The sequence below is a fragment of the Canis lupus genome, chromosome 22 (genome assembly GCF_011100685.1).
Source record: "Canis lupus familiaris isolate Mischka breed German Shepherd chromosome 22, alternate assembly UU_Cfam_GSD_1.0, whole genome shotgun sequence".
Taxonomy (NCBI): Eukaryota; Metazoa; Chordata; class Mammalia; order Carnivora; family Canidae; genus Canis; species Canis lupus.
The window spans coordinates 4,545,761-4,563,454 of record NC_049243.1 but is presented as its reverse complement, the minus strand read 5'-3'; the positions used below and the strand labels follow the sequence as shown (position 1 = coordinate 4,563,454).

General features: G+C 47.7%; 1 protein-coding gene across 4 annotated transcripts in view; it reads left to right on the top strand.

Annotated features, from left to right (window-relative positions):
• Nucleotides 1–17,694, top strand: part of LRCH1 (leucine rich repeats and calponin homology domain containing 1) — a 206,114-nt gene that overhangs the window by 184,523 nt on the left and 3,897 nt on the right. For 2 of the 4 annotated variants that reach the window (XM_038569531.1, XM_038569528.1), the window contains 2 exons: nucleotides 2,292–2,369; nucleotides 10,899–14,225. In XM_038569531.1, coding sequence (XP_038425459.1) covers nucleotides 2,292–2,369; nucleotides 10,899–11,105 — 285 coding nt within the window. In that variant the 3' untranslated portion in view covers nucleotides 11,106–14,225. The remainder of the gene's footprint in view (nucleotides 1–2,291; nucleotides 2,370–10,898; nucleotides 14,226–17,694) is intronic. The other 2 variants (XM_038569532.1, XM_038569530.1) reach the window with 1 other exon arrangement.

The window sequence follows — 17,694 nt, the reverse complement described above, 5'->3', positions numbered from 1 at the left end:
TTTTTTTAAATGAGAAAACAATAGGAAGTAATGTCCAACTAGAGAAAATAGAGAAATGCAGAAATTTTAAAAAAAGAAAAAACTTTATTCCATAAGCCAAAGACCACCACTGTTAACATTTTGGCTTCTTTACTAACCACTAGCATCCTTTCTGCATTTAAGTTGTTTCTGAATTAATGAGCTCCTCCTGTATGCCATTTGGTAGTTTTTAAAATTTATTAAAGCCTAAAGATTTCCTCATGCCATTAACGTTCTCCAGTAAGTGTCCATTTTAATGACTGTTAATATATCTTAGCTCAGGTTATCGGGTCATAGTTTTCCTCTAGAAATATGGGCTGTTTCCAAATGTCCACTTACCAGACATTCTTCGTGGGCATCTGGAAGCACCCTTGGAGCAGCCCAGCCGTGCGACAGCTCTGGAACCTGTGCTTTTGGGCCTGGTGTACCCCGTCGTGGCCACTGCAGTGTCTCAGGGGCCGTGCTCTCCCAGGAAGGCTGCGCCCTCCCTCTCTGCAGCTCTCCTCACCTCGCAGCCTCACCGGCTCCCATTTCTCCTATACTTCAGTGTCTACAGGAGCCACGCCATCCTTGACCCCTTAGAACCGAGTTCGATTCTTTTCCTTGGTTTTTTGCTCCCTCAGGACATCTCCCAATGAAGACCTCTACCTACTATACTCTCATCTTCTTTATTTTATTTTTTTTCCTATAAATGAAGAATAGTAGATTTTGAATATCAGAATTTTGGATTTATTTTTTAAAGATTTTATTTATTTATTCATGAGAGAGAGACACACAGAGAGAAGCAGACACAGGCAGAGGGAGAAGCAGGCTCCATGTGGGGAGCCTGATCGGGACTCGATCCCAGGACCCCAGGGTCACGACCTGAGCCCAAGGTAGACGCTCAGCCGCTGAGCCACCCAGGTGTCCCTGTCATCTACTTACTTACTTACTTACTTACTTACTAATATTTCCAACTAGACCAGAGAGCTCAGCGACCATGAGGGTTGTGTGTTTGGCTTCCACAGGTGTGCACTTAGCCCCAAGTGGGGTATATGACCCAGAGCCAACGCTCGGCGTGCACCATCGTAGTCACACCAGCAATGCAGTGGATGCCTTCCCTACCCACATTATTGTCAGCATCAAGCCTTCGATTTTTCATTCAAGAAACTGTTGTGTGGGTAGTAAGTGCTTTTCTGACCTAAACCCAGGCAACAGTCGTATAGTGGGCCCTCCCTCACTTCCAGAAGTGGGAAATTCTCTCTGTGTAGTTCACCGACTCTACTGAGTTGACCTAATGATTGCGAATGGCTTGGGCGTCTTTGGAGTTTCAGAACAGACTCCCCCACCTAAATAATGAGTATATGAAGGGAGATAACGGGCCCGGAGAACTGGAGAGACAAATACTAGCATCTCAGAATGATGAGCAGCTCTCCCCGTGGTACCCCCTTTTTAAGGGAATTAAGAGGGAAATATTAAAATTCAACAGTACAGTTTTAAACCTACCACGTAAAAATTAAAATGTATGAATCAGATGTACCCTTTTCTATGCCACACCTTAGAGGTGATCTGTAACCACAGTTGATTGGGTCCTGGGCATCCCAGCATCTTTATGCTGTTTACCCCTGTGTTGCCTCTTTTCTTGTTAAACCCGTTGCTCTGGTGGGAAGGAGATTAATTGACCTCCTGAATTTAACCCTTCATACAGAAATCTATCTGCTGATGGGAACGATTGATGCTTATGGCATATTTGTAGATGAACTGGAGCAGATTACACAAGAGTATGCTAAGCGTGTGTGTGTTTACACAAATACGCAGAAATTTGCATGTATGCACATACATTATACACGTAAGCACACATGCAGAAATTCTGCTTATATAAATATCTATGTTTGTACATATGTTGTATAAATGTACGTGTGTACATTTTTTAAAGATATAATTCTAAGTAATATCTACACCCAGGGTAGGGCTTAAACCCACAGCCCCAAGATCAAGAGTTGCATGCGGTACCGACTGAGCCAGCCAGGTGCCCCATTTACGTCATCTTTACACACACATACACATACACACATCTACAGTGTCTGGAAAAATATAATCCAAAATGTTAATAGTTCCTTCTCTCTTGGTGGATATATCTGGATGATATTTATGGTCTTCTATTTGCTTGTATATTTTTTTTTCCTCTAATGAACGCGTATTGCTTGTGACATCTTGAAAGTTTAAAATTTAACCTGTTACTAAAACTATTTCTCTTTTAATTATTCATTATTTCTGCGTATTTGTATTTATAGCCCAAACTTAGCATGGCCAAATGCAGAAGAAACGTGGAAAACTTTTTGGAAGCATGCCGAAAATTAGGAGTGCCAGAGGTAATGTCAAACTTATCCCAATTAACTATGCTTTGGTATAGATTTCATTTCACATATGTGTTTGAACCCACCAATGGATGCACAGCTTTGCACCTCCTTTTTTAGTCTCAGCCCTTTCTTGGGGAATAATATTAAATCAGCTATCTAAAATTTTAGTTTAAATTCCTCTATCTCAGTGAGATTAAAATGGCTTATAGCTGTATGGTCAACACTGAGGGAAAAGGGAATATCATTCATTTCAGGTTTTGAAATAAATGCAAAATTCCATCCTTGAGAAAAACCTGTAGTTAGCTTGATTCTCTACTCCAAGAGCAGAAATGACTGTGGCTGCAGTGAGCCTTCTGGCAGGTTCCATAGGGTAGAATTTTGGAGCTGTTGGTTTTCCTTACCCGTGGCTCGTAAGCAAAGCAGACCCGTAACTGACCACTAACTAGTTGGTTTCCGTTCCATGTGGTTGCATTTTGGGGTATGTGGACCAAAATAGTCAACACTGAAAACATCATAATTATTGTTATTATTATAATCAATCATTACCAATAATAATAACAATGTATGTTGCTATGTAATTTGTTATCTGCGGTTCCATTTCCCCCGTTAGTCCGCCGTAGACCCCACTGGCACTCCCTGTAGCTCGCCCAACTGTGCTTGGCTACTTTCTCTTTCTCCTAAGCTAAAGCCCCAGCCTCAGCCTCAGCCTGACGGCTAATCTGGGGCTTTTAAAGACTTTCCTGTTAGTAACATACAATGATTTCTTAAAAAATAAAAATAAAATTTAAAAAAATAAAATGATTTCTTAGGGAGACAGAAGCCCAATCCACTCAGAATTTGGGGGCAAGTTGATAAGTTTATCATCATTGTGGTAAACGGAAGTGGACAGAAATTACATTATAAAAATTTTTTCTTCTGAATTTTCTAATATGCTGGGATAAAGTAACTATAAACCGTCATGAAATAGTGCTTATGAGTATCTGAAGGAATCACATTGCATCGTAATCCTACTGAGTGATAGGAGTTAGGTATTGGACCCTTGAGAAAGGCTTAGTCTCCCTCCCTCCTTCCCATCTTCCTCTTTTTCCCCTTATCTTTCCTTCCTTCCCTTCTTCCCTTCCCTCCTTCCTTTGCCTCCCCCCCCCCTCTATCTTTTAGCTTATTAAGGTTCAAAGATGAGAGGTTAGTGGTGCCATTCTTAATCTTATTTGAAGACAAGGAAAGAACTACATAAGCATCATTATGTCAGAACTATATCCTTTAAGAAAAGCTTATAAATTCCTGTTTATAAAAAGAGTGTAATCTTCGTATGACGGACTAAATGTCTGTGATCAATCCAGACGTCTTTCAACGCTGTTAATCTGTGTGTCTGTATTGCATGTGTACGTTTTAATATTGCATCTACGTTCTTGGTGTCAAATATTTGTGCAAATTCTCATACACAAACTATTATTAATGGTTTGACTCCATCACAGGCTAATAAGATTTCCATGCGCGAATCAAAACTATCATACCAAGTTCCAGAGGATAAATTATCTGTGTCTGTGCTAGAAAGCACTGATGAATTACGGCCTCATCCCCTGTGACACCTTTAAACTCATCAGATTTTTTTGGGGGGGGGTTGCTTATGGTGATACAAAACGAAATGGAAATGTCCTTAACCGAGTGTTGTGAGTAAAGGTTGGCTAATTACAATTTTCTCTTAAGGTAGGGAAGAGAAAATTAAATTACCGTAATATGCAGAGAAAAATTTTTCATCATTTCTGAATTATGCCCCTAGCGAAGTGCCCCTTGCACTAATCAGCCGTTGGTAATTTCGGAAGAAGATTGTGTTACGGGGAATGAATAACCTTTTTTTGCCAGGGTCCCATTTGCCAGTGCTTAGTAAGACATATATCACTTAGGCTACCTTTGGGATTTCTTTTTAAGATTTGAGGTGAGATTGCAGTTTTGCATCGTGTGTAACGTGCACGTGTGGTTGCGTGCACGCTTGTGTGTGTGTGTGTACATATATATCCATCCCCATGGATACGCCAGTAGCATTTTACTGGTGACTAGTGTTACATTAAGCTTTGTGCTACCAAAGTCTGTTGGTTAGGTAGCAATTGAACTTCTTAATGAGACATGTTAAAGGAAGGAAGGAATATTCTAGTGGAAAATTAGAAATTGCCCTTGGAAGGCGATTGGCAAATCATCCCGTACACTCGAGGGAACTTAGTTTCATCTCACAGAATGCATGATTGGAAATGAGCAGCTCTTTTAATCAGGGAATGGCATAGTGAGCCGGGGGAGGGGGAAAAACGACCCTCTTCTCCCTCAGATACGCTTCTTTCCCTACTGAAGGGGATTATGTTTTAACGTGTATGTGGCACGCTGCAATTAATTATTTGCACTACAAAAGCAATTCTCCCACAAGCCTAAGCGCATAAATTCTCCATTTACGATCAGACTGGTACCTAGAAAAACAGAGAACCGATACTGTTAGGTTTTCTTAATTGCATCACACTTAATATTTGGGTAACAAAATAGGCCTTGATTACCCAGCCCCAAATATAGTTAATTCCTTGGTGTAAGTTTTCCCGCTCTCTTCTCCATCCCTTACTTACCTACTCACATACCCTTGTAAGTCCCAGAGATCTTGAGATCTGTATCTTATAAGCTAAATGCTGACAATGATGAATCGTCCTGTAGAGGCTGAAGAGTCACAGCCGTGGTCTAAGCTCTGGGTTTCTTGTCCTTTGTAATAGGATCACTGTTTGAAACCACCAGGCTTCAGCGTCAGCGTCCGCCCCTTATGTGATTTCTGCACATTCCTACATGTGCAATGTATTTGCTGAACAGATTCAGTTAAATTTTTACAAATAAAGTCATCTGAAGGGACGGAAGCAATTTTTAAATGGTTCCAATGGTCATAGTTTATTCCATTTTCATTAGAAGTCCCCATGGACACCGTCACGGCCATATGCCTCGGGTCCGTCAAGGCTCACGATGCGTCTTGCCCTTTGGTAGAGAGGTTCTGGTGCGGCTCTCCTGGAAATGTGCCTCCTTCCCTTGGCCGCATCCAGAATTACAGACGGTGTAAGCAGCCGGTCAGTGCCTTCGCAGAAGGTTAGCAAATGGGGACAGGGGAGACAACTCCAGACCCCTGGGTGTTGTTTGTGACGTTGCTTAAGGCTGGATGGACACCCTTGGCTCCTTACGTGCAGGGGAACAGACAGGACTTGGGACAGCAGCTGCTACTGATGGAAGGACGATGAGATCACAGGAAGAAGTTAGCGATAGGGATCTGCAGCAGTTCTGTTGGGGTGACCGGAGACTTCCATGCCATCAGCCGAGAAGGATTTGGGGTGAGGTAGAGGCTAATGAGATAGAGGTTTGCCTCAAGGAGATGTCCTTAAAGATGAACCAGAAGCAGCACTTGGGGGCAAGCTTCTTTCTCAGTGGAGGGGATGACGTTCCTTCCCATAGTTATTTCAGTGGAGATCATTTTTCTCCCCACTGCCCATTTCTGGTGCACTGGGGGGGAGTGTCTTGGTTTTGGTTTGGGGGACCAGTCCCTCAACTAAAGGGACACAAACAGAGTGACTATAACCCTGAAGGAGAAGAGCGAGTGGGTGAAGGGGATCTGTGAGCAGAGGGAGGGAATGCACAAGGTGGGGGGTCAGTTGTCCCTTCCTGTGCTGTTAACTGGTTTTGAGGCCGACTCCTTAAAATTAGCAGTGGTTAACTGCGTATTGAGGACTTCCTTTACGTGCATCATCTTAAATGCTCACCGTGGAGGGTTGGGGGTCAATATTTTATTGCCACGCTCCGAGGAAACTGCAGTCCAGAGCGGTTTAATAATTTCCTAAGCTCACGCTCCCAGCTGGTAGCTGCAGAGGTGGCGTTGGAACCCGGCTCTCTGTGACCCAGTTCCTCGCCCTGCAAACTGCAGGTGTTGGACTTGAGCAGTAAATTCAGGCCACGTTCTTCAGAGCCCTGGAGTCTTTCGAATGGCCGGCACAGCAGGTGAGGCAAAGCCAAGGGGGGAGACTACAGACCGTTCCCGCCCCCTCGCACCCGCCAGAGCAGTGGCTCCTTTGTCCATAGCAGATACTGGCTTCCCAGCTCATATTTTCTTTGGGGGGAAAAATGTATCCTGTGGCTAAACATAGCTTGAAAGTCATCAGGGTACTAAGATTCTCCAAGCTGTAAGATTCCGTGAAAGCTCCCCTGTATCCTGCAGCTCCACAGTTGCTTCCCCTGCTTCAGGGTAGAAGAGTGAACCACAGGTGCATCATGGTGCCTTGGAGAACCTGGGATTGTGTGAGGGTGCCAGCGCCCTGCAGAGCCCCTGCGGGTACTGATGCCAGGAGTCAGACTGTGCAAAGCCGCCTTTGACGTCTGGCGCAAGCATCAACTTGATCTTGAAGACAGGCCGACCCTTGGTGGGCTTTCGAACGCCTGAGGATATGTTCTTTGTGTCCCCCAAGAACCTGACTTCAGTCACAGTCATGAGGCTGTTATTGGACACACTGAGGCTTCTTTCCTTGGCCTCTAAACTTGTCATAGAAGATTCATGGTTGGCTGTGGGGGGTTTCCAAATTGATCCAAATTTCGGGTTGTTTGGGGCTCTTACTAGTGTTGTCGCGGGTCAACAGAAACCTCTGATTTATGAATCATTAAAAATATTCGAAAATAGATTTTTTTTGTTGTTGTTCACCAGGGAAATTTTTCTACTCTGTTTTCAGTAAGTAACCTTGGCCTCAGACCTCTGTAAGGAGCAAGGTCCTTAACCTAAGAGACATGCCGTCTTTAGAGGAGGAGGGAACTTATAGGAAATGCGTTTTGTGCCCTTCATAGTCCTTACCGTCTGCAGAGGGAGAACAGAGAAGAGGATGAAGGGCAGCAGCTCCAGGACAGGTTGGCGGTTCCGGGCCCCCACCTGCCCTCCCAGGACTGGAGGGTATCCCTCGGCTTCTGCATGGGCCAAATGCAGTTAAAAGTAAAATCCTGGAGTGTGTTCGGATTCTAACAGATGTAGTGGGTCATGTTGACGTTATTTACGGCTGAGTCTTCTTTAATACTTTTCATATTTGCCTTTTCTTGTTTTTCTTTTTAATTTATTTTTTTATGATGAGATACAGGGTCTGAAGGTAACAGTAGTCACTTCCCTACTGTTGCTGAGGGTTTAAGGAAATTTGTAACTAATATGATTTTTTTTCTTTATTGACATACATTCTGTAAATTGAAGCTACTCTTTTTCGTTGTTGTTTTAACCTTGAGAACGGGAGAAACGAGTTCTCCCTCTTTGAACTTTATGTCTGTCTTCTTCCCCCTAATCAGTAACTTGAGCCTCAATTTAAGTCATAACTAGTAAAAGCTTTTGGGGGATGGGATGAGATTATTATTACAAAGCTTTGTAATTTTCTATTCATACTGGTTAATTCTGAGGCCGAAGAACCAGAGGGGCAGATGGACACATTTACCATTTTAATTAACAGCAATTTTTAAATTCATAATTTATTAAGAAGGGTCCATCTCTGGTGTGTAAAATCAGGCACCCTTCTTCCAGGTGGTTTGTGTTTATCACTGAGAATGTAAGACTCCTTTCCCGCCGCGTGTCTCCTGCTGGCAGGGTCTCTGAGGTCAGCAGTCCAGCAGCCTTTCATCTGTGCATTGTTGAGAATAAACATTTTAGAAGCAGCATCTTTAATTACAGTTCTAGGTAAAGTGGCTCACTGATAAAATAGTTACCCTGTAAGTCCATAAAATTGATATAAATTCTCATATATTTGGAGAAAATTCTGGAAGCCCTGCATTACCCCACTCCCATCAGATTAGGACCTCGTCTGTCAGCCCTTTAAAGGTTCAGAATGGCTGTCAACATTCCTGAGCTTTGTTATCTGAGATTTTAAAAAATACTTTGCAAGTATGGTCGCCTTAAAAATTAAAATATTTAAATACATTGAATATATTCTAAATCTCCTAGAATTTAGACTCTGTGACCATCAGAACATTTATAAACCAGACCTTTTCCCTGACCTGTCTATATTCTGTTTGGGGGAGCTGGGCCAGTCTTGAACCCAGAAAGCTTCGTCACACATTCTCGTGTTGACTCTAAGAGAAAGTGGTCGTTCACCTCTTGGGGTTGTGAATTCTGTTCTGCGTGGTGGGGATTAGCAGCCACACTTGCCTGTGAGGACTCTGCGTGTATTAACTGGGTTTACTTCACTTTTTTTTTTTTTTAAGATTTTATTTATTTATTCATCAGAGAGAGAGAGGCAGAGACACAGGCAGAGGGAGAAGCAGGCTTCCTGCAGGGAGCCCGATACAGGACTCGATCCCAGGGCTCCAGCATCACGTCCTGGGCCGAAGGCAGGTCCTAAACTGCTGAGCCACCCAGGGATCCCCTTAACTGGGTTTTTCAAATGCCCTACCGTAATTACCGATGCCTTGTAATACCGAGTGAAATTTTGCCCCTTATTAAATTTTCTTCCTCAAAAAAAAAATTAATTAAAAAAATAAATTTTCTTCCTCTTCAGCATTTTCCTATTTTAATTTTAAGATAAGAAATGTATAATCTCTTAAGTCCCTCTCATTACGACTGTGGTTTGGTAGGCACAAGGGGCAGAACATCCGTTCCTCCCAGGGGTTTCAGCCCTGGTTCCTAGCCCAGCGTCCCTGCAGGGGCTGCTCTGATGGCTGTGGGCTGTGGGCTGTGGGACAGGTCAGCGTGCAAGTCTCAGAGGGCCCCCTGCACCCTGCACTCCCCCGTTACGGTGATTTCAGCTTTTACCTACCAGACAATCCTAGTTAGACCCACACCTTTCCCTTTAGAGGCCATGATTCAGTCTAAACCAACCACCATGGACTGTGGGTCTGGGCCGTCCCCCACTTGAATCTGAATAAAGCCCAGAATCTGTGGCGTCGCAAAATTAATTCCAGGAGGAGGAGGATGGTCTGTGCTGGCTCCCCCGTGCCAGAAGTGTGCTCCTGAAGAACACTGCAAGGACAACCCGACCCCAGTTCTTTGGTGGGGAGCAGCCCAGACATTTCCATAGGGTTCCAGCAGGTGTATTCAGATAGACACCGGAGCTGGAATGATTTGCTTTTAACATGGAAATACCCACTTTTGTGGAAATCACTTTTCGGTTTGTGGATGCCTCCTGTCTTCTGTCTGCTTTGCTCAGATTTCACTGGTTAAAGCACAACATTGCAATAGAGAATTCTTATTGCAATAGAAACTTCTTTCCTTAGATGTTTCCCCACCTGCTAATGCTCGATCAGCGTCTCTCCCCCAGTGAAATCAGATCTGTGTGTAGCTGTTTCCATTCTCAGGAAAATAACAGTGGTAGTTTGATTCCTCCAAATCCACTGAGAAAAGACGCGTGATCTGAACAGATAGGACATGACTCAGGATCTTTAAAAAATCTTAAGAGCAGCATCTCTACCTTCATAAATTAACGTAAGAGTAGAATGTTTTTGCTCTTTGGCACCCCACTTGGTACCATAATATTCCTATTTATCCGAGGGCACCGAGCTAACTTCAGGGGATAAAACAAGTCAGCGTCTCTACCTTAGACTCAGCGGCTCTGGGATTTGCCTCTGCTTAGCAATGAGGCTAAAATAAAGGGCAAAATTGTAGCAAAGTATGTTGTAAAATACATATTGCACGTGTTTTAGATGCTTCACCAAATTCGAACTAAAGCTGCATTTACGAAATAGAAATATCAATTAAATGATCACTTAATCCTATTAATTAGGATTAAATTATAATCTCCGGTGACGTTACGCTGGGGTCATTTCCAGTTCAGGAGCCCAGTGTATGAGGAGGCCTTTGGCTTCCTGACGGCAGCAGATACTCAGAGGCCGACCCAGAAGACCTGTGCCCCCGACACACCTGTACAGAGGTGAAGGCATTTACGTAACAGCCCCACGCGGGCGTCTCACGTTTTACCCCAACCGCACGTCTAAGTTAGGAGACCCCCCCCAGACTTTGGACCCCCGTGTGGCTACAGGTGCACGAAATGCAGGGGCCTCTGTGGCACGTGCGGGGACATGTTTGCAGCCAGCATTCCCCAGGGTTTATGAGCCGCCCTAACCCGGACATGGCTTAGGTGACCTTTTAGGGAGGGGCACTTTGGTGCCCTCGGTGTTGAGGCTGAAGAATGCGTGGGGGGCGGTGAGGACAGGTGGGGGGCCGCCCTGGGGGTTCCCATCTTTCCCGTAGGTCGTGTCCTGAGTGCCCCTAGTGCAGAAAGAGGTGCTGACTTTCGTGCCATCGGCGAGCTCGGGCTGCCCTTCCCCGGGCCCGCTGTTCGGGCGCCAGGCGGGGCCTGGAGGGTACAAGGTGGCACCGGACCCACGGACTGCGCCCCGCTCCTGCAGCGGCGGGTGAGGCAGTTGCTGTCGGTGCGTGGACATAAGGGGTGGCTCTTGCCATTTGCTAGGAGGCAAAAAAAAAAAAAAAAAAAAAGTGTGCATCTTTGCAGCTGCTCCTCGGCGGATGTTAACCGTGTGCACTGTCTCTTTCTGTCCCGATGGCTGTCCCCGGACTAGGCCGACCTGTGCTCTCCGTGTGACGTCCTGCAGTTGGACTTCCGTCACATTCGAAAGACTGTTGGCGCTCTGCTGGCACTTGGGGACAAAGCCCCACGACCGAGCTCTGCCCTCCGCTCCAGGGACCTTCTGAGCTTCTGTCTTGTCCATATTCTCTTTGTCATTCTGGCCTTGGTCACTTACCGCTGGAGCGTTCTGGCCGCCTAGCGTCTGCACGCGCCCCCCGATCCGTCTCGGGGACCCCCCCCGCCCCCAGTGACCCATTAGCCGGCTCTCGGGCCAGCCGCCAGGTGCCAGGCCCAGGCTTCCTCCCTCCCGCTGGCCAGGGGGGAGCCGAAGAGGGTTCCAGAACAGGAGCAGAGGGGCTCTATCAGCGCATGGAGAATGTTTGGATGAACATTCAAACTTCATTAAGACATGTGCAATATGGCAATTTTACTGGGGGTTTTAACCCTATCTAAGATATGATTGCTTGCTGGGGCTTAGCAACAGGGTCCAGCTCACATTTAGCACTAATTAAATACTTGATTGAATAAATGCAATTCCAAACAAAATACATTCAAATGCTTTCTAAAAAAAAAAAAATCAATATTTAAAGGCCTTTCTATTCTGGCTAATGACAAACACAATAAGGGCAGATATAATTGGCTGATTTTATACAGCACTTACATCTTTTAGTCCACAAGTATATTATTAAATGATAGAGAACATCTAATACAACCATTTCTACAGAACTAGGAAATACATTTCTAAGAAAGAAAGATTTTACAGACCCCATCTTTTACACCCAACCCCAACAGTCTACTCCAGCACTTGGCCGTCGAGGTGTAGGAGGGCCGGCTGGCGGAGGAGCTCCGAGGCTGGCATGGGGCCCCCAGTTCGGCTCATAATTGTAAGAATCCCCTGATGGACAAGCTGAAAGAGCCCATCGCGACTGCCTGCCTGGCTGGCCATGCGGCTGGATTCCTCCCTGCTTCCTGCAGCCGGGGCTGGGAGGGTGGCTCCCCTCCACCCAAGGGAGCCCCTCTGCCCTACAGCATGACCCCCCCTCCAGCTGTGCAGTGGGCCACAAGGGATCAAGGGTCCCTTGCTGTCAGAGCACCCCCTGGAGGCTTCGCTTGCAGGTCACCTCGCGCGTATTTTTACTTTTTGCTCCTTGTTAGGTCTGCCCTGAGCTCTAAGGAAAGCATGTTTCCGGAGGGGATTTCTATTTTTAAGTACAGTCATGGGTCGTTTTGGTTTTTTGGCTCCATCACATTGTAACTGCAGGTCAAGAGTGTGATGGATTTGACTGTATTTTCTTTCAAATAAAGCCATGAGTCATGGAACATTCTTGATCCTAGGACTTGGGTCACGGTGGCCGGAGCCAACAATAAGATTGGCTCTTATTTTAGAAGAATGTAGTTTCCCCAACAACGTGAAATTTCCCTCGAGCCTTTGATGCCCAGTGACATTAGCAAGCTGCTCCTGTCTTGAGGAAGCTTACAGGGTCACCTAGTAACTCTATCTGCTTTGGGAGCAAAGTGATCCGTTTGTAACTAAAAGAAAAGAGAAAAAAAAACATTAGAATCTTGTCTTGGCCAAGACATTCCTGGTTCTGGGATGTCTCTTCCTAACATGAGTAGGCCCTCCTCCGTGGCTCAGTTCTCCCTACGCTCCACCTTACATCCAGTTGCCAAATACTATTCATTTCTTCGCTTTGGGAGATGATTACGTTAACTTCTTCGAGATAAGTTTCTAGCTTACTGAGATGTGAAGAGTCTATGTCGACGGCTGCTAAGAAGATAATTGTATTTTTCCGAACACTTCCACGAGCCCAGAGGGACTTGAGAATATGGAAAACCCACATAGTCAGAAGACTATTTATACGTATTCTTTGTGGCTAAATCTTAGGTCAGGTTTTCTAACAGGTAACGTTCTTTAGGTGAAAGCACCTTGTTGGGTTACCTGAGCGGTTTCCCTCCTGATTCTGTGTTGACTGGGGGAAATACAAGGGGTGTGGACGTGACCCTGTTAACCTGGGCTGTGTGTAAGGAACCCACAAGATGTACTCAACCATTGTGGGCGCCACCTTGTGCTCTTCCACCTGTAACACAATAAAGTCCCTTTGTGCAAAGTCTCACGCGCACCCTGAGCCATAAGTTGTCTTCATAAATACGTTTCGGGTGATTATTCCACGTTTCCATCAGCCCACACCGATACGCTGATTTGCACCCCACCCAGAGCAGCTCTGCGCTTCCATCTGGCTCTGCAGTGCTCTGAGGCCTCCCTTAATGATGGCTTCTGTTGGGTTTTGCTTTTTTTCTTCTTTGGGAGGGGTGGGAAGAAGAGAGCAGACTCACAGGGTGGCACCTGCAAGAAAATTCTATCCATAGCAACTGGGTAGAGCAATCACGTGAGATCAGATTTAATTTTCAGTGTTGACTTGACATCATTCTTGGGCTATGTTCGTATTTCAGCTCTGGCTCAAAGGATTCTCTGGATGCACTTTCATTTCTCATGTCGTTAATGTATTTGTATCCTACCGTGCTGCCCCTCTTGGGGTCTGTTGGATGGTATCTCTCTCTCTCTCTCTCTCTCTCTTTAAATCAACCAGCAGAACACAATTAATTTAGCCCTTTGGGCACAACTTGGAATGAACTGTCTTGTCCATTGTCAGGCTGTTCATTTCTACTCAGAATATTAGGCCTCGCCATGGTTCTTCCCCGAGGTACCACCCACCAGCTTGTGTGCTTGCGTGATGTCTTGCTGTCGGAGAGCTGCTCGGGGATTTAGTTGTGTGATTGAGATGTGCACCCCGAATCTCCTTCCTCACATGAGAAACACCATTCTCCCACTACTTCCTTCCAGTGTCTGATAAAAAGAACCACCTGTTTATTCATATCCTTTCTTTGAAATAGAAGATTGGCTTTCTCCAGCTCCTCCAGTTGCTGGCAGGTCACCACTCAAGTGTCAGGATTTCCACAGTGCGTCACAGCTGATGTATGGATTGTTCCCTCTGGGTGTTTTTTTTTTTTTTTAAGATTTTATTTATTTATTCATCAGAGACACAGAGAGAGGCAGAGACACAGGCAGAGGGAGAAGCAGGCTCCATGTAGGGAGCCCGATGTGGGACTCGATCCTGGGACCCCGGGGTCACGACCCGAGCCGGAGGCAGATGCTCCACCGCTGAGCCCCCCGGTGCTCCTGTTCCCTCTGTTTATGGATTTGTGGTTCACACGCGGCTCGCTGTTCTGGGCAAGACACTTAGGGAACGAGGCTGGTGGAGAGAAGGCCCTGCAGAACCGAACGTAAGACAGCTGAGTAGGAATTGCACCAAGGAGATAGGTAAGAAAAAAGGCACTGGATACCCTGAAACCGCTTATTTGTGAGAACTTAAATTGAGTGCATGGTGGCTCGGGTTATCTCTCGAAAATCCATGCCGCGCTGGAAAGCCAACACACAAGGACAAAGGATGTTTCACCTTCCAGGGTAGAATAATGGACAGAGGAGCGAAACTTCAAGAGCCTTAAAAAATTTTTTAAACTAATTAAATTTTAATTTAATTTTAATTTTTCAAGAGCCTGAAAGTGGTTTGGGATTAAGTGGAAAAAAATATTTCAATATCATTGTATTTCAAGAGATTTGGGTTTAGAATTAGGCTTCGGGTTCTGAAATCAGTTCTCAACGACCAGTCAGAGATGCAGAATATACACTTTTTTCCCTCTTTGAGACTATCCGGGTCCAGTTCCGTGGCTTTTCAACGTGATTTCCTTTGTGCCTGTGTTCGTCTGTTCGTTCTTCAAATACTGAACGCGCGCTCTTTGAGTAAGGCTCTGTGGTAGGTCTTGGGGATTAAAAAAAAAAAAAAAAGTGACCATGATGGCGTGACCAGGTCTTCAAAACTCTTGCAGTCTGGACCAGGACTCAGCAAAATCTTCCCTGTAAAGTGGCAGGTTGTGAACACTTGAGGCTTTGGGGCTCCGCAGTCCGTGCTGCAGCTACCCCGCCGTGCTGTTAGCCGTCCGCAGGAGCCACCGATGACTTGTAAAGGGACCGACGTGGCCGTGTCCCAGGAGCCTCCCTTACGGAAGCAGGCTGCGGACTGAATTGGCCTGCAGGCGGCCGTGTGGCCCCCCGGCCTGGTAGACAGACAAAACCGAATTCAGTGTGGCTCGAGATTCTGGAAAGCCCGTGGCAGGGGATCCAGCCCTGCAGGCAACAGGTGGCCTGCGAGGCCCTCCTGGTCCTGGGATGTTAAGGCGAGACCTGGAAGATGGGTAGGCGCGGCCGGGGAGGGGTGCGGGTTAGGGACGGGGGAGAGGGCGGGTGTGGGGGGCCATGGCGTGTTCCGGGGGGAGGCTCCATGGCTGGGAGGCACAGGGACAAGCCGGCCTCTCCGTCCGCGGGAGCTGCCGCCGTCCCGGTCCTGCGCTGAGCCCGGGCGCCCAGGTGGCACACGGGGCCCTGACGCTCTCTAACGCTAGGGCGTCGCGGGCGGTTGTGCTTGAGGGACAGTCACGTCGGTGGCAGGAGCTGGCGTTTGAGAAGCACACGGAACGGGCTGAGATGCGCTGACCTGAATGAGGTCGCGCGGGGCTGTCGGGGAACCCGGGGAGCACGGAAGGGGCACGGCCACGCGGTGATGCTCCCCCCGGACGCCTCCTGCCGGCGCGGTGTCCCGTTGTCTCTGGAGACAAGCCCGACGAACCAGGTGGCCCGTCCCCGAGCCGGGGCTTCTCTGGCCCCCACCTAGCTGTGCATTTGATGGCACCTGCGGGTCGGGTTCCGAGGGTCCAGAGGCCTCCTCCCGACCCGGGGCCCAGGTGCTGGAGACCGAGCCCCGGCTCCGACACAGACGCGCGTCCACATCCCGGGCCTGGGCCTGCCGCACGGCCCCCAACAGGGTCATTTAAATTCTCCGCGTCTCCGTTTTGTCGTAGCCGTAGCGCGACCACCTTGCCCGGCGTTGGACAGAAATGAGCAACGCAGGGGAGCCCTGGGTGGCGCAGCGGTTTAGCGCCTGCCTTCGGCCCAGGGCATGATCCTGGGGTCCCGGGATCGAGTCCCACATCGGGCTCCCTGCATGGAGCCTGCTTCTCCCTCTGCCTGTGTCTCTGCCTCTCTCCCTCTCTCTGTGTCTGTCATAAATAAATAAATCTTAAAAAAAAAAAAAGAGCAACACAGATCTGCAGCATTGGCCCCAAGCTTGGAGGGGGGGGCGGGCGGGGAGCTGAATCTTCCTGAGGCAGCAGGTAGTGTTGACGGCCCGCCAGCCTTTCCCAGGCCTGTGCGTGGCTGTGACCCGAGGCGGGCGCATGGGGACCCGAAGCCCCATCCCCGCGTGACATGCCACTCTGTGACTCTGTGCTGGAAGGTGCTGGAAGAGGGAGCACGGATGGTGCCACCTTCCCAGGGAAGGCCCCAGGCTCCCCCAACGGTGACGGGCGTGAGCACGGCGAGGGCAGGTCGAGGTGGCCCGTCCCCGTCCCCGGTGACCCGGCTGTGCGGCTGCAGCCCGTGGGTCACGTCCCCGCGCCCCCGTGGCACGCGCAGCACCCGCTCCGGGAGCCCGGAGACCGGGCAGCTGCGGAATGCCAGCTGGAACGCTCCGGGACACGCGGCCTGCGAGAGCTGAGCCTCGCACGAGGCCCCGGCCAGCTGGGTCTTCGCGCTCCCCCCGCCCCCCTGAGCCCCCAGGCCCTCCCAGCCCGGCCTCGAGCCTGCGCCCCCGGAGCGGCCCTGCTCAGCGGGACCCGCGCGGTCATCAGGGAGACGGGTCGCATCGCACGCAGGGCTTCGTTTAGGGCATCGGCCCCGTGGAAAGCGTGTAGTGCGCAGAGTGTAGCCCCGTGAAACGTGAGCTCCTGACTCAGGAGCGCTCGGACTAAACATGAGCAAACGCCGCGGAAAGGAGCAAAGGGTCTCTCGGGCCGCCTGGGGCCTTGCCTCCTCCTTTCCAGATTTCCGTTTGCGGTCCTCGCCCGGTGTTCGTGCGGCTTTTCTCCGTGATTTATTGAACTCCCATGTCATATAAAACCCTTTGTAATTTGATGCAGATACTTTTTTGGAGTTTGTTTATTTTTGAACTATTGTGGGTTCCTTGACACATGGCTTTGAACCTTAAGGCGATCCATCGTTTTTATCTTTTGTGATTTTTATATCTTTTTTTTTTTTTTTTTTTAAGGCTCAGAAAATTCTCCATTTACTTCTACGGGAAAATGCTAGACTATTTATCTCATTTTTTTAAATTTATTTTTAATTGTTTATGATAGACATAGAGAGAGAGGCAGAGACACAGGCAGAGGGAGAAGGCTCCATGCAGGGAGCCCGACGTGGGATTCGATCCTGGGACTCCAGGATCGCGCCCTGGGCCAAAGGCAGGCGCTAAACCGCTGCGCCACCCAGGGATCCCCTATCTCGGTTTTATTAGGAGAGATATATTTTTTAAAAAAAATTTAATTCTTTAATTCATTTGAAATTGCTTTTAGCATATGGTGTAAATAGAAGACTTTTTTTTTTTTTTTTTTTTTTTTTTTTTTTTTTTTTTTACCCCTGAGTAATGCCTAGTAGTGGGAGCTTAGCCATAATAGTGGCCATTTGTAATTTCCTACGAAGCCAGATGTCACCTGGGTGCTGTGGAGATCATAAGAATGAGGTAAACATACCCCTGCCCGTGTGGGACCAGCCTTAGCAATGACGTGCCAGATTGAGGTGCTTTCACAAGCCCATGACAGAGGGTCCCAGGAAAGGGTCTACCCTGATGTCTGGCTGTGGCATGCCCATCCCGGCCTAGGACACGGCTCAGGACTCCCAG